General features: G+C 39.4%; 1 protein-coding gene across 2 annotated transcripts; it reads left to right on the top strand.

Annotated features, from left to right (window-relative positions):
- The first annotated feature begins 6274 nt into the window (after window positions 1-6274).
- LOC128705362 (uncharacterized) lies at window positions 6275-11000 on the top strand. Of its 2 annotated transcripts, none has more exons than XM_070096523.1 (4): window positions 6275-6391; window positions 9308-9630; window positions 10156-10354; window positions 10766-11000. In XM_070096523.1, the coding sequence occupies exons 2-4, from the start codon at window positions 9324-9326 to the stop codon at window positions 10965-10967; spliced, it is 708 nt and encodes a 235-aa protein (XP_069952624.1). In that variant the 5' UTR covers window positions 6275-6391; window positions 9308-9323; the 3' UTR covers window positions 10968-11000. The 2 variants fall into 2 exon arrangements, with proteins under 2 accessions (XP_069952624.1, XP_069952625.1); XM_070096524.1 differs by lacking the exon at window positions 6275-6391 and adding an exon at window positions 6492-6568.
- The last annotated feature ends 2188 nt before the right edge of the window (window positions 11001-13188 follow it).

The following is a 13188-nucleotide window of genomic DNA, read 5'->3' on the forward strand; positions in this document are numbered from 1 at the left end:
ATGGCTGCTTCAACTGTTATTAGTTGTCTTTCACAGTTGTTCTCTATTTTTGGTATGCCAGCTTATATCCATTCAGACAGGGGATCCTCGTTCATGAGTAACGAACTTCAGGAGTTTTTGGCTAGCAAAGGTATTGCCTGCAGCAGAACAACAAGCTACAACCCTCAAGGCAATGGTCAAGTGGAGCGGTTCAATGGTACTATATGGAAGGCAGTTACAATGACATTAAAGTCGCGCAATCTACCTGTTCAACACTGGCAAACTGTCCTACCGGATGCTCTTCACTCTATTAGATCACTGCTGTGCACAGCTACTAATGCAACCCCTCATGAAAGACTCCTCAACTATTCACGTCGTTCCTCTACGGGAGCCTCCGTGCCCACTTGGTTATGTCATCCTGGACCCGTTCTCCTGAAGAGTCACCGTAGGATGAACAAGACGGATCCTTTAGTGGAAGAGGTAGAGCTCCTGCAAGCTAATCCACATTACGCCCACATTCGCTACCAAAATGGTGAAGAGACTACAGTATCTACAAGACATTTAGCCCCAGTTGAAATCCCTATTAGTGTGGAATCTCAAGATACACCAATAGATGTGAAAGATGCTTCGTTTTCTCCTGGAAAGCCCCTTGAGACTACCCCTATGGAAATAGAGGATTCTGCTCCAGCAGTTAATCAAACCCCGCTGGAAAATATCGAACCTGGTGAAGAGGCTCAAGGGCTACGAAGGTCGGGACGTGTACGTCGCCCACCTAACAGTTTGGGAGATTACTGTCTCTGATATTTTAGAAGGGGGAGATTGTAGTGATACTGGTCCTGTGAGGAGCAGCAGCAGGATAATACTGCACCACCTCTAGGGGCCCTTAACAACAACAACAACAGTTTGGTGTGGTCATGGGCTCCAACACATGGTGTGTGATTCTCTTATACTTTATCCATTTATCTGCGATGCAGATTACATGGTGAGTTTAAATATGTGGCCTGTAGTTATAACTTTTCTCTTGACATATGCAAGACATCACCATCCCTGTAGAAGCCATTATTAGATGTACTAGTCATTATATTTTGTTGTTGCAGAAGTACTATGAAGATTCTATGTTCAATAAAGCCTAGAGATAAGGCCTGTGTTTCTATCACAACAGGCGGAGAATCGTATAAATAATAGGCCTCTCTCGTACATGAGTGATACACCTTATGCAGATGTATTAACACCTTCTCACTTAATATGTGGAAGGAAATTGGAAGCTGCCCCTGTCTATAGAGATAATCCGGAAGAAACTGATGAAGATTACAATGATGCGGCAGTGTTGTGTAATAAATTTAAAATGTTAAATAAAGTAATTGATCATTGGTCTAATGTGTGGCATAAGGAATATCTTCTTACACTATGTGAACACTTTTATGGTGCAACAGAGGCAGTAAATCGACAGACCATTCAACCAGGTGACATTATGTTAATTGACACTGAACAACATCGAACATTGTGGCCTCTAGGCAAAGTATTGACATAGTACCCAGATGCACAAGGTGTTGTCAGGAATGTCAAAGTGTTGTGTCGTGGCCAGGAAAGTTCACGCACAATTAATAAATTGATTCCCTTGGAATTAGGTGTTCAATCAAATGTAAATGAAAATCTGAGGGAAAGTGACACGAGTGATATGGAAGATAATGCAGACCAAATGATCCTGGAAGATGAAATCGTAGTAAGACCTACTAGGAGAACAGCCACTCAAGCCAGAGCCGGCTGGAATCGTCTCCTAAAGGAAGGAGTAATTTGAGTCATTTAGCAACGAACTCCGGCCAGCCGCGGTGTGGAAAATACTGTATATATTTTCCGGAAATACGGTAATTTATAGGTAAATAGATGCCCTATATTGTATTTTTAAAAGAAGTATGTTATCGAAAATGGGAAACCTGAGGCTGGGGAGGGCAGTCGCCATTTTGTTTGAATTGAATAACACATTGTGAATAATGGGAAGAATTTTTCGTGCTCTAGAGGTTAAAATTGGGCTGACACCTCTCAAATAGGAGGCGAAATTGTTGGATGTGCATTCCTGCATAATTTGAGAATCAGGAGACAGGACAGGACAACTCCAGGAACCTCAGATAAGCTGTCTAAATTATGTTTAATTTCTGGCCAGTAAATTCTTCATAAATGTAGGCAAAAGGGGTGGGGGGGAGTCCTGTACATGACACATTAATCTCCAGTCAAATTGGTGAGTGTTATGATTAAGATATTTTCCTTCTGTTATGTAAATGTGTTTATATATAATCATTTTAATTTAATATACAGTCCACAAATTTATATATTTACCAGCATTCCTGGTGATATATCTTTTATTTATAATTAATAGGTCCAGAGCAACTTGTGGATATGACAGTGGTAGGTACCGAAGGGGAACATTTTTGGACCTAGGTGTCCCAAATTCCTACTTGTCTAACTCATAAATAATAATTATCTTTGTTCATTTACTGTTATGTATATAATGATACATTCAGCTAAATGCAATTTTCCACACTACAAATGTTTTACAGACACGCAACAGTGGTATATTTTGTGTATTTAACTTAGGATAACCCAGTAAAATCAAACAATGGGACGTCATATTGTCTCCTTTAGGCACATAACGCATACCAACTACATTGATATTAAACATAAATAAAAACAAGTACACTTACAAGACATATACAACTGCATGTATTTGTCATACACCAGAATGTCATTTCAGAGCTGCAATACAGTTCCCTTAATAATATTAACAAAAATAACTTTTTTTTACCTTTCTCCATCTAGAAACCCATCAGTTACACAACCCAGGGCAACATGGGTTTAGAACAGGTCGCTCCTGTCTGTCTCAACTATTGGATCACTACGACAAGGTCCTAGATGCACTAGAAGACAAAAAGAATGCAGATGTAATATATACAGACTTTGCAAAAGCCTTCGACAAGTGTGACCATGGCGTAATAGCGCACAAAATGCATGCTAAAGGAATAACAGGAAAAGTCGGTCGATGGATCTATAATTTCCTCACTAACAGAACACAGAGAGTAGTCGTCAACAGAGTAAAGTCCGAGGCAGCTACGGTGAAAAGCTCTGTTCCACAAGGCACAGTACTCGCTCCCATCTTGTTCCTCATCCTCAAATCCGACATAGACAAGGATGTCAGCCACAGCACCGTGTCTTCCTTTGCAGATGACACCCGAATCTGCATGACAATGTCTTCCATTGCAGACACTGCAAGGCTCCAGGCGGACATCAACCGAATCTTTCAGTGGGCTGCAGAAAACAGTATGAAGTTCAACGATGAGAAATTTCAATTACTCAGATATGGTAAGCACGAGGAAATTAAATCTTCATCAGAGTACAAAACAAATTCTGGCCACAAAATAGAGCGAAACACCAACGTCAAAGTCCTGGGAGTGATCATGTCGGAGGATCTCACCTTCAAGGACCATAACATTGTATCAATCGCATCGATGCTGGAAAAATGACAGGATGGATAATGAGAACCTTCAAAACTAGGGAGGCCAAGCCCATGATGACACTCTTCAGGTCACTTGTCCTATCTAGGCTGGAATATTACTGCACACTGACAGCACCTTTCAAGGCAGGTGAAATTGCTGACCTAGAAAATGTACAGAGAACCTTCACGGCGCGCAAAACGGAGATAAAACACCTCAATTACTGGGAGCGCTTGAGGTTCCTAAAACTGTATTCCCTGGAACGCAGGCGGGAGATATGCATGATTATATACACCTGGAAAATCCTAGAGGGACTAGTACCGAACTTGCACACGAAAATCACTCACTACGAAAGCAAAAGACTTGGCAGACGATGCAACATTCCCCCAATGAAAAGCTGGGGTGTCACTAGCACGTTAAGAGACCATACAATAAGTGTCAGGGGCCCGAGACTGTTCAACTGCCTCCCAGCATACATAAGGGGGATTACCAACAGACCCCTGGCAGTCTTCAAGCTGGATCTGGACAAGCACCTAAAGTCGGTTCCTGACCAGCCGGGCTGTGGCTCGTACGTTGGTTTGCGTGCAGCCAGCAGCAACAGCCTGGTTGATCAGGCTCTGATCCACCAGGAGGCATGGTCACAGACCGGGCCGCGGGGGCGTTGACCCCCGGAACTCTCTCCAGGTAAACTCCAGGTCTCCAGCTTGTGGTGGAGTTCAGTTCGTCAGGAAGCAGGATATATGCCTGCTTCGTTCAATAGGTGTTCTTTAAAAATTCTATAAATTATTACTCGAGGCATATATGGAAGTGAAAGAGTTAAATGTCACGGATGTTATGAAGCACTTCCTTTGTCTGAAATGGTTAGAAAAGGGAATGATCTGGTTGAAGAAGTAGTGGCTGCAAGTTTTAGGAGTAGGTATGATAGGGTCCTTGGGGTCGGGGATATGATGATCATTTGTGACTAAATATAAAGTGCGATCAGGAGCCGAGATTTGATCCCTGTAGCCACAACTGGGTCTACGCCTAGTTACATAACAGAGTAACTATATAACGGTTACTGTGTAACTAATGATAATTTTTTTCTATAGACCTAACTGACATTGGCATGCTATATAGACACTCCTTACTTACGCAGCTTAGGTTAATCTTGTCCCTCACGATGCGACCCACAACAGCCGATTAACCCCGGTACCTACTTATTGCTAAGTGAATAGGGCCAGCAGTTGTAAGGAAATGTGTCTAACAGGGGAGACATGATAACAACATACAAAATAATGCGTGGAATAGACAAGGTGGACAGAGACAGGATGTTCCAGAGAGGGGACACAGAAACAAGGGGTCACAATCGGAAGCTGAAGACTCAGACGAATCACAGGGATGTTAGGAAGTATTTCTTCAGTCAAACAGTCGTCAGGAAGTGGAATAGTCTAGCAAGTGATGTAATGGAGGCAGGAACCATACATAGCTTTAAGACGAGGTATGACAAAGCTCAGGAAGCAGAGAGAGAGAGAGAGGACCTAGTAGCGATCAGTGAAGAGGCGGGACCAGGAGCTGAGTCTCGACCCCTGCAACCACAATTAGGTGAGTACACTGTTGAACTTTATCGAACATATCTTAGACTAATTTCTACATTAGATATATATAAAACCTTCGTAAAAAATGAATTTACGTTCAAAATCTTATCTTAAATAAAGACTAACTAGAATTAATAATTCTTGTTGTTGGGGTTAAGGGCCACTAAAACTTATGCCTTATTGAGCCTTACTTCCATGGAGACTGCGGAAACAATGTTTCCTAAATTTGAACAGGAATTGTAAGGGAAACAAAGTTTCCTCCGGAAAGAGAAACGAGAAAAGAAAGTTCCCAACTAGGCCAGGTCGACGCACCCTTGCCTAAATCCCGGCAGAGAGAGAGAGTTAGTTAGTTTAATATGTTTATTATGCACCCCATACCCATCCTGTGGGCGGTAGTCAAAATATTACAGAGGTACATAGAGAGAGAGAGAGAGGAGGGATCCATATATATATAGTTCAAAGAACTTACTAATAGGTATGATAGGGTTAAAGTAGGCAGGAGTGAATCCAGTAGCGGCCAGTGGAGAGGTGGGTCCAGGAGCTGAAACTCGACCTGGTGGCTAAGGCTCTCGCTTCACACACTGAAGGCCCGGGTTCGATTCTTGGCGGGTGGAAACATTTCGACGCGTTTCCTTACACCTGTTGTCCTGTTCACCTAGCAGCAAATAGGTACCTGGGTGTTAGTCGACTGGTGTGGGTCGCATCCTGGGGGACAAGATTAAGGACCCCAATGGAAATAAGTTAGACAGTCCTCGATGACGCACTGACTTTCTTGGGCTATCCTAGGTGGCTAACCCTCCGGAGTTAAAAATCCGAAGAAAATCTTATCTTAACCCCCTTGAACTACAGTTAAATGATTACTTTGCAGCTTGCCCACCTGAGTGAAAAACCCCAGGTTTACCCAGGACTGAGAGGTAATGTATGATGGCCTGAGCAGCTGGCCAGCAGTGGACTGTGTGGTGAGGATAAAGTTCCCAGAGGAAGAAAACAGGAAGAAAAAATCATCATTGATGCTCAAGACAAGGGCAGAAGTAGCCGTCCACACACCACCATCACCATACAAGTCCTACTCGAAGTAGTCCTACCCAAAATCAAAATTTGCCGCCACTTTTTTTTTTTTCCTGTGCGTTAGTATACGAACACAGTCATTATTTCCCTCATATTAACAGTAAATTAAAATGATCAGATGGATATACTACGCATCAAAAAAATATATACACATATATAAATAAAATCGTGCTCAAATTATATATAAAAAGCCAATTTAATATAGAAGAAAAAGATTGTTTTGAGAGGTGTTATAATGTGAGGTCAGTGAGGAGATAAACATAACCAGGAGGACGCTGACTCCAGGTGATCATCTCTAACACTCGTCTTAACTTCTCTCCTTTACTCTCCTTGTCACTTATGTGACGGTGTTAATTGTCTGGCTTGTAATTCTGAAACTTCTTGTAGTTTTTTTTGCCATTATAATTCATGTAAGGCAGTGTGTGTGTGTTGAAGTGTAACCTTGTGCTTGACCCAGCCCAGGTAACTTTTTTAACTAAGTTTATTTAAGTACAGTTACTTATTTTTGGGGGTTTTGAGGTTGGCTTACAAAATATCGTGTGTGCAAATTACTTAGAATAATCCTAAAAATAGTCGTAAGTGACTTATTTCCATTAGAGTCCTTGTAAAATAAGTACCTTTTTATTTAAATCTTCCACAATGTACGACTTTTTTTGTACCAGTTTTTAGAACATAGATGTTAGAACACAAGTATAATCGAACAGTAATTAATGTAATATCTCCATTGCATTGTGTGGCTTCCTGGGATGTCTCTTGGTCCAAGAAACTGGAGCTAACCTCTTCCAAGGCTCGAATTTGATTGCCTCCAATTTCTCTGTTGACTTACCTTTATTAACATCACTAAGGGCAGAGGACAGGACTGCATTTCTATATTCCTTTGTAAAAGAAAACCATGTACAGTGATTAAAACATAAGGATCTCAGTGGAAATAAGTCGCTTTAACTTTATTGAGTTATTCTAGGTTCACTTATACATAATTTGCTATATAAAACTATTGTATAAAGCCTGAACAAACTCTTCAACCTCAGAGCTTAAGAGCCCCTCCATGAATATAATTATGTATGTTTGTATATGTGTGTATGTATATATATATTTAGATGTACGTAATTGTAACCACGAACGACTGGTATTGATCAATGAGAATACTGCACTAGCCAAGGACTTGAACCCATGTTGTACTGGCCCACCTCATGGTGAGCTTGAACCACATGATGCCTTAACCCATAGGACCACCCAATCCTACAAAGATGGCACAGCCAGCAGAGCTAGCTGTTTTATCGCCATCCGAGGACCTTCGGTGTCGTGGGAGCTATATATATATGTATAATGTTATGCTGAATAGGTAAAATTGGCCAGTTAGCAAGAACTCATTTAAAATTAAGTCCTTTCTAAAATTTTCTCTTATATGTTTAAAGATATATTTTTCTCATTTATGTTAATGTATTATTATTATAATCAAAAAAGCGCTAAGCCACAAGGGCTTATGTTAATGTAAAAATTAATAATTTTATACCAAAAGCACCTTAGAAAACTTACCTAACACTATTGTAACAGGCGCAGTTTAATTTAGCCTAATCGAACTAAATATATTTTAGATAAGGTTACAGTACTTAATTTTATAATAAACAAACACAATGAAATACATTTTTTCGTTACGTTCAGAATGATTTTTGCGAAATTATTGCATACACAAAGTTTTGCTTCTTATTCAGCAAGAAGAGCATTGCTGTTTAAGCCAAAATCGTAAATTTTACCTATTCGGCATGAGACACATACACATATACAGCCTCTCCTCACTTAACGATGGAGTGTCGTTCCTAAGACCACGTTAACGAATTCGTCGCTAAGTGAGGAGCATACTATAATGGTAGTGGGTTTATGTCAACCATCTTTGATATTGTTTTAATGTCACCTTTGCACCATTTATAACATTTCTGGTATATTTTTAAATGTTTATACAGTAGTGTACTGTATATTGAAATAAACAGAATAGAGGAAATCGGCTCTAATATACATTTAGGTATAAATGCTGGTCAAAGAGCCCGTTGTAAGTCCGGTAAATGAGTACATCATTAACCCTTAAACGGTCCAAACAGATCGACGTTCAAATTCGTAGTGCTACAAAAGTAGATCTTTTTTTTTACAATTTTTCAAATATAACAAAAAAAAAGTAGATAAGTTTTTTTTACACATTTTCAAATGTAAAACAAAAAAGATCATCTACATTTTTTTTACATACTTTCAGATGTTGAAAAAACGTATATATACGTTTGGACCATTTAAGGGTTAAGTGAGGAGAGGCTGTGTGTGTATGTGTGTGTGTATGTATATAAATTTTTTAAAACAATTGCAATTAGGCAATCTTAATGCAAGACAAACCATGGGGAATGGAAATCTTCAGCTCAGGATCTTTCACACTATTTTGTGCTTCGTCAGGAGTTATGCAGTATCACAAGACCTGTAACAGGTAGATTGAGGGAATGTTTTTTGAGGAAAAGTAGCGTGTAGATGCTGGCCTTTTCCACCTCAAAACAGGCAGAGTAGGCCAGTGTCTTCATGCTACCTTTCCTCTGAGTAAACTCTCTCAATATACCAGTTGCAGGTATTGCAACATTGCATAGCTCCTGGTGAAGCACAGTATAGTGTGACAGGTCTTGAGCTGAATATTTCCATCCTTCCAGGGCTTGTTTTGCATGCGTGCACATACAGTTTTTTAACACTGGACGTCTCCCATCGAGGTAGGGTGACCCAGAAAAAGAAACACTTTCACCATCATTATTAACCCCATTATTGTCTTGCCAGAGGTGCACTGATGCTACAGTTCAGATACCACTTCAAACTGCAAATATTCCCACACAGTTGATACTATGTGGTGTATTCATGGTACATAGTGTGCAGTTGATACTGTGTGGTGTATTCATTATACATTGTTGAATATACAATTTACTTTGTAACTACTGTTGGGTAACAAAAAAAAAGTACAGAAACTATGTGAAAAGAAATTCATTCATTACATTCTAAGTTTTATCTGTCCTATCTCATACATTTTATCATTGGTAGAATTCTCTTATTTATGACTTTAAATAGTGAATAAGTTGTTATATATTTTGCCATGAATATTGATTTACTATAAAGTTACCGTATTGCATATTTTAAGTGTAAATGTTATGAATACAGCAAATAAACTTTTACGTATTTCAGAATAAAATTGTGAGGCATGTCAGGAGGGAGAAGAAAGTCTCGCAAACCACAGAAATGGGAAGACTATGTTGCCGATGAAGAACAACTAGCAACTATTGAGAAGGAACTAGTGAAAGAAGAAAAAGCCCGTATGAAATGTGCCAGCAATGATGGAGATTCTTCAGAAAAATCTCCAGACGGTGGTCAGGATGAGGAGGACGATGATGATAATGACACCACAGATGAAGAAGGCCATTTACAGATTGTCATTCAGAAAGATGAAAGTGAAGAATTTCAAACAGATAAGGAGTTAATTAAAGAAGAGATTTCTGAAGATGAGCTCAGTAAGGCTTTTGTTGAATACAAACAGATTGATTGGTGTTTTAAACATTTATATTTCTAATGGTCAAACATTTGCAATTAGTCATTTTTCAGATTGAAAAATACACTCATTGCTTTACTGTATAATTGAGCATTTGTAAAATGTTCACATACTATAATGTAAACTTGAAACTTATTTTAAAATGGCTTAAATGTAATAAAATTGACAATTTTAATTTTCAGAATTCAGTCATAAGTCCATGGTGATTCTTTTTTTTTATCCTTGTACTACACTCTCTTCTTCCTCCACCCACTCTTCAAAGTGCTTCATTCATTTCAGAAAATTAAATAATGGCATTACTTGGTAATAAATTTTAATTTCCAAATTTGATATCATTAATTAATTAAAGATTTCTCCTTGGTAAATGTTCTTCGATGAATTATGGAAAAATTTTACATTTACAAATTTGTGGGGAAAATGAATATGGCTTATGGTTATGTTAAGCTTGCTTTCTGATGCTAAATTGTATTTCAATAATATTTTTTAGGTGTTGGAGTTCAAGATAAAAAAGAGAAGCAGTGGTCTACCACTCAAGAAAAAAATAATGGAGAAATGATCGGAGACTGTACCATATGTGGAATTCAGTTACGGGATTGGCCTTCTACTCATAGCCATCTTAGATTTCACCGTCTTTCATATGTTCCACAATGCAATTATGGAAATGTGCTGACGCCCTTGACCAAAAGGTAATAACATATACATTCTTGACACTAACCAGTTTCTGATGCTTAGCTGTGAAATGTATGTAAATACTAAAGTAAACCTTATACAGTGTACATAACTTCTTTTATTCATGTCATTTTTATTTTTTCCTCTGTGTTCACTGTGTTCAGGATTTCAATAGAGACTGTTCTGTTCTGTAACTGCATTAAAAAAAAATTAAGTAGCTGTTAGTCATTTAAGGGATACATGAGAATGTTCATTTAGAACGTAGCCAGTAGGATTCTGCATTCAGAACAATACGACTTATTTGGGGGCTTTTTGCAAATGCTATAGTCTCTATATACAGTATTTGAAATGTTAAAAGCATTTTTTCCAGAATTTAAATGAAGCACTTGGTGGGTTGAAAATTTTAATTGTGTTTTCTTGTATTCTAGGTTAAATTGCCAAGTTTGCCAGCGAATTTGTCAAAACAGAGAAGTGTTGGCATATCATGCTTACACTGAGCATTATATAAACCGAAAAGATGCAAAATGCTGCCCTTTTTGTAGCAAGAATTTCAAAGATAATGAAGAATTTCAAGAACATCTTGACATGGATATTATTAGCTTTAAGTGCCAAGTGAGTTCAGTTACTTAGTGTATGCTTGTACATGTGTGTATGCCTGCATGCATCTGTAATTTTTTTTTTTTTTAACAAGTCGGCCATCTCCCACCGAGGCAGGGTGACCCAAAAAGAAAATCCCCAAAGATAAAATACTTTCATAATCATTCAACACTTTCACCTCACTCACACATAATCACTATTTTTGCAGAGGTGCTCAGAATACAACAGTTTACAAGCATATACGTATTAAGATGCACAACATATCTCTCCAAACTGCCAATATCCCAAACCCCTCCTTTAAAGTGCAGGCATTGTACTTCCCATTTCCAGGACTCGAGTCCGGCTATACAAAAATAACCGGTTTCCCTGAATCCCTTCACTAAATATTACCCTGCTCTCACTCCAACAGCCCGTCAGGTCCCAAATACCATTCGTCTCCATTCACTCCTCTTTAACACGCTCACGCACGCTTGCTGGAAGTCCAAGCCCCTCGCCCACAAAACCTCCTTTACCCCTCCCTCCAACCTTTTTGAGGACGACCCCTACCCTGCCTTCCTTTCCCTATACATTTATACGCTCTCCATGTCATTCTACTTTGATCCATTCTCTGTAAATGACCAAACCACCTCAACAACCCCTCTTCAGCCCTCTGACTAATACAGTGGTCCCTCGCTTTTCGTAGTTCTCGGCAGTCGTAAATTTCGGCAATCATAGGGATATTTTCGTATAAACATGGGCTCGCTTTTCATAGGTTGACTCGCAAGTCGTAGTTCGTCCGGGACGTGTACCCATGGCGTCAGCCGTGGCGGCAGCCAGTCTGGCATTGTTTACCAGTGAGCGAAGGTCCCCTTACGTGCTCCAGCGAAATATTTCATAATATTCCATTTATTTTAGTGCTTGCAAGTACTAAATAAGCTACCATGGCTCCAAAGAAAACTCCTAGTGCCAAGCCTGTGGTAAAGAAGGTGAGAAATACGATTGAATTTAAGAAAACCATCATTGAACACTATGAAAGTGGTACAAGTGTGGCCGAACTGGCCAGGATGTATAAGAAACCCTACACAACCTTGTGTTCCGTAGTGGCCAAGAAAAAGGAAATCAAGGACGCTGTTGTTGCAAAGGGGGTAACTTTTTTTTTTTTTTTTTTTTTTTTTTAAAGTCGGCCGTCTCCCACCGAGGCAGGGTGACCCAAAAATAAGAAAGAAAATCCCCACAAAGAAAATACTTTCATCATCATTCAACACTTTCACCACACTCGCACATTATCACTGTTTTTGCAGAGGTGCTCAGAATACAACAGTTTAGAAGCATACACATATAAAGATACACAACATATCCCTCCAAACTGCCAATATCTCAAACCCCTCCTTTAAAGTGCAGGCATTGTACTTCCCATTTCCAGGACTCAAGTCCGACTATATGAAAATAACCGGTTTCCCTGAATCCCTTCACTAAATATTACCCTGCTCACACTCCAACAGATCGTCAGGTCCCAAGTACCATTCATCTCCATTCACTCCTATCTAACACGCTTGCGCACGCTTGCTGGAAGTCCAAGCCCCTTGCCCACAAAACCTCCTTTACCCCCTCTCTCCAACCCTTTCGAGGACGACCCCTACCCCGCCTTCCTTCCCCTATAGATTTATATGCTTTCCATGTCATTCTACTTTGATCCATTCTCTCTAAATGATCAAACCACCTCAACAACCCCTCTTCTGCCCTCTGACTAATACTTTTATTAACTCCACACCTTTTCCTAATTTCCACACTCCGAATTTTCTGCATAATATTTACACCACACATTGCCCTTAAACAGGACATCTCCACTGCCTCCAACCGTCTCCTCGCTGCTGCATTTACCACCCAAGCTTCACACCCATATAAGAGTGTTGGTACTACTATACTTTCATACATTCCCTTCTTTGCCTCCATAGATAACATTTTTTGACGCCATGATTTTGACTTCTATGATTAACCTCATCCTTCATAAATCCATCCGCCGACACGTCAACTCCCAAGTATCTGAAAACATTCACTTCTTCCATACTCCTCCTCCCCAATTTGATATCCAATTTTTCTTTATCTAAATCATTTGACACCCTCATCACCTTACTCTTTTCTATGTTTACTTTCAACTTTCTACCTTTACACACATTCCCAAACTCATCCACTAACCTTTGCAATTTTTCTTTAGAATCTCCCATAAGCACAGTATCATCAGCAAAAAGTAACTGTGTCAATTCCCATTTTGAAT

The sequence above is a fragment of the Cherax quadricarinatus genome, chromosome 54 (genome assembly GCF_038502225.1).
Source record: "Cherax quadricarinatus isolate ZL_2023a chromosome 54, ASM3850222v1, whole genome shotgun sequence".
Taxonomy (NCBI): Eukaryota; Metazoa; Arthropoda; class Malacostraca; order Decapoda; family Parastacidae; genus Cherax; species Cherax quadricarinatus.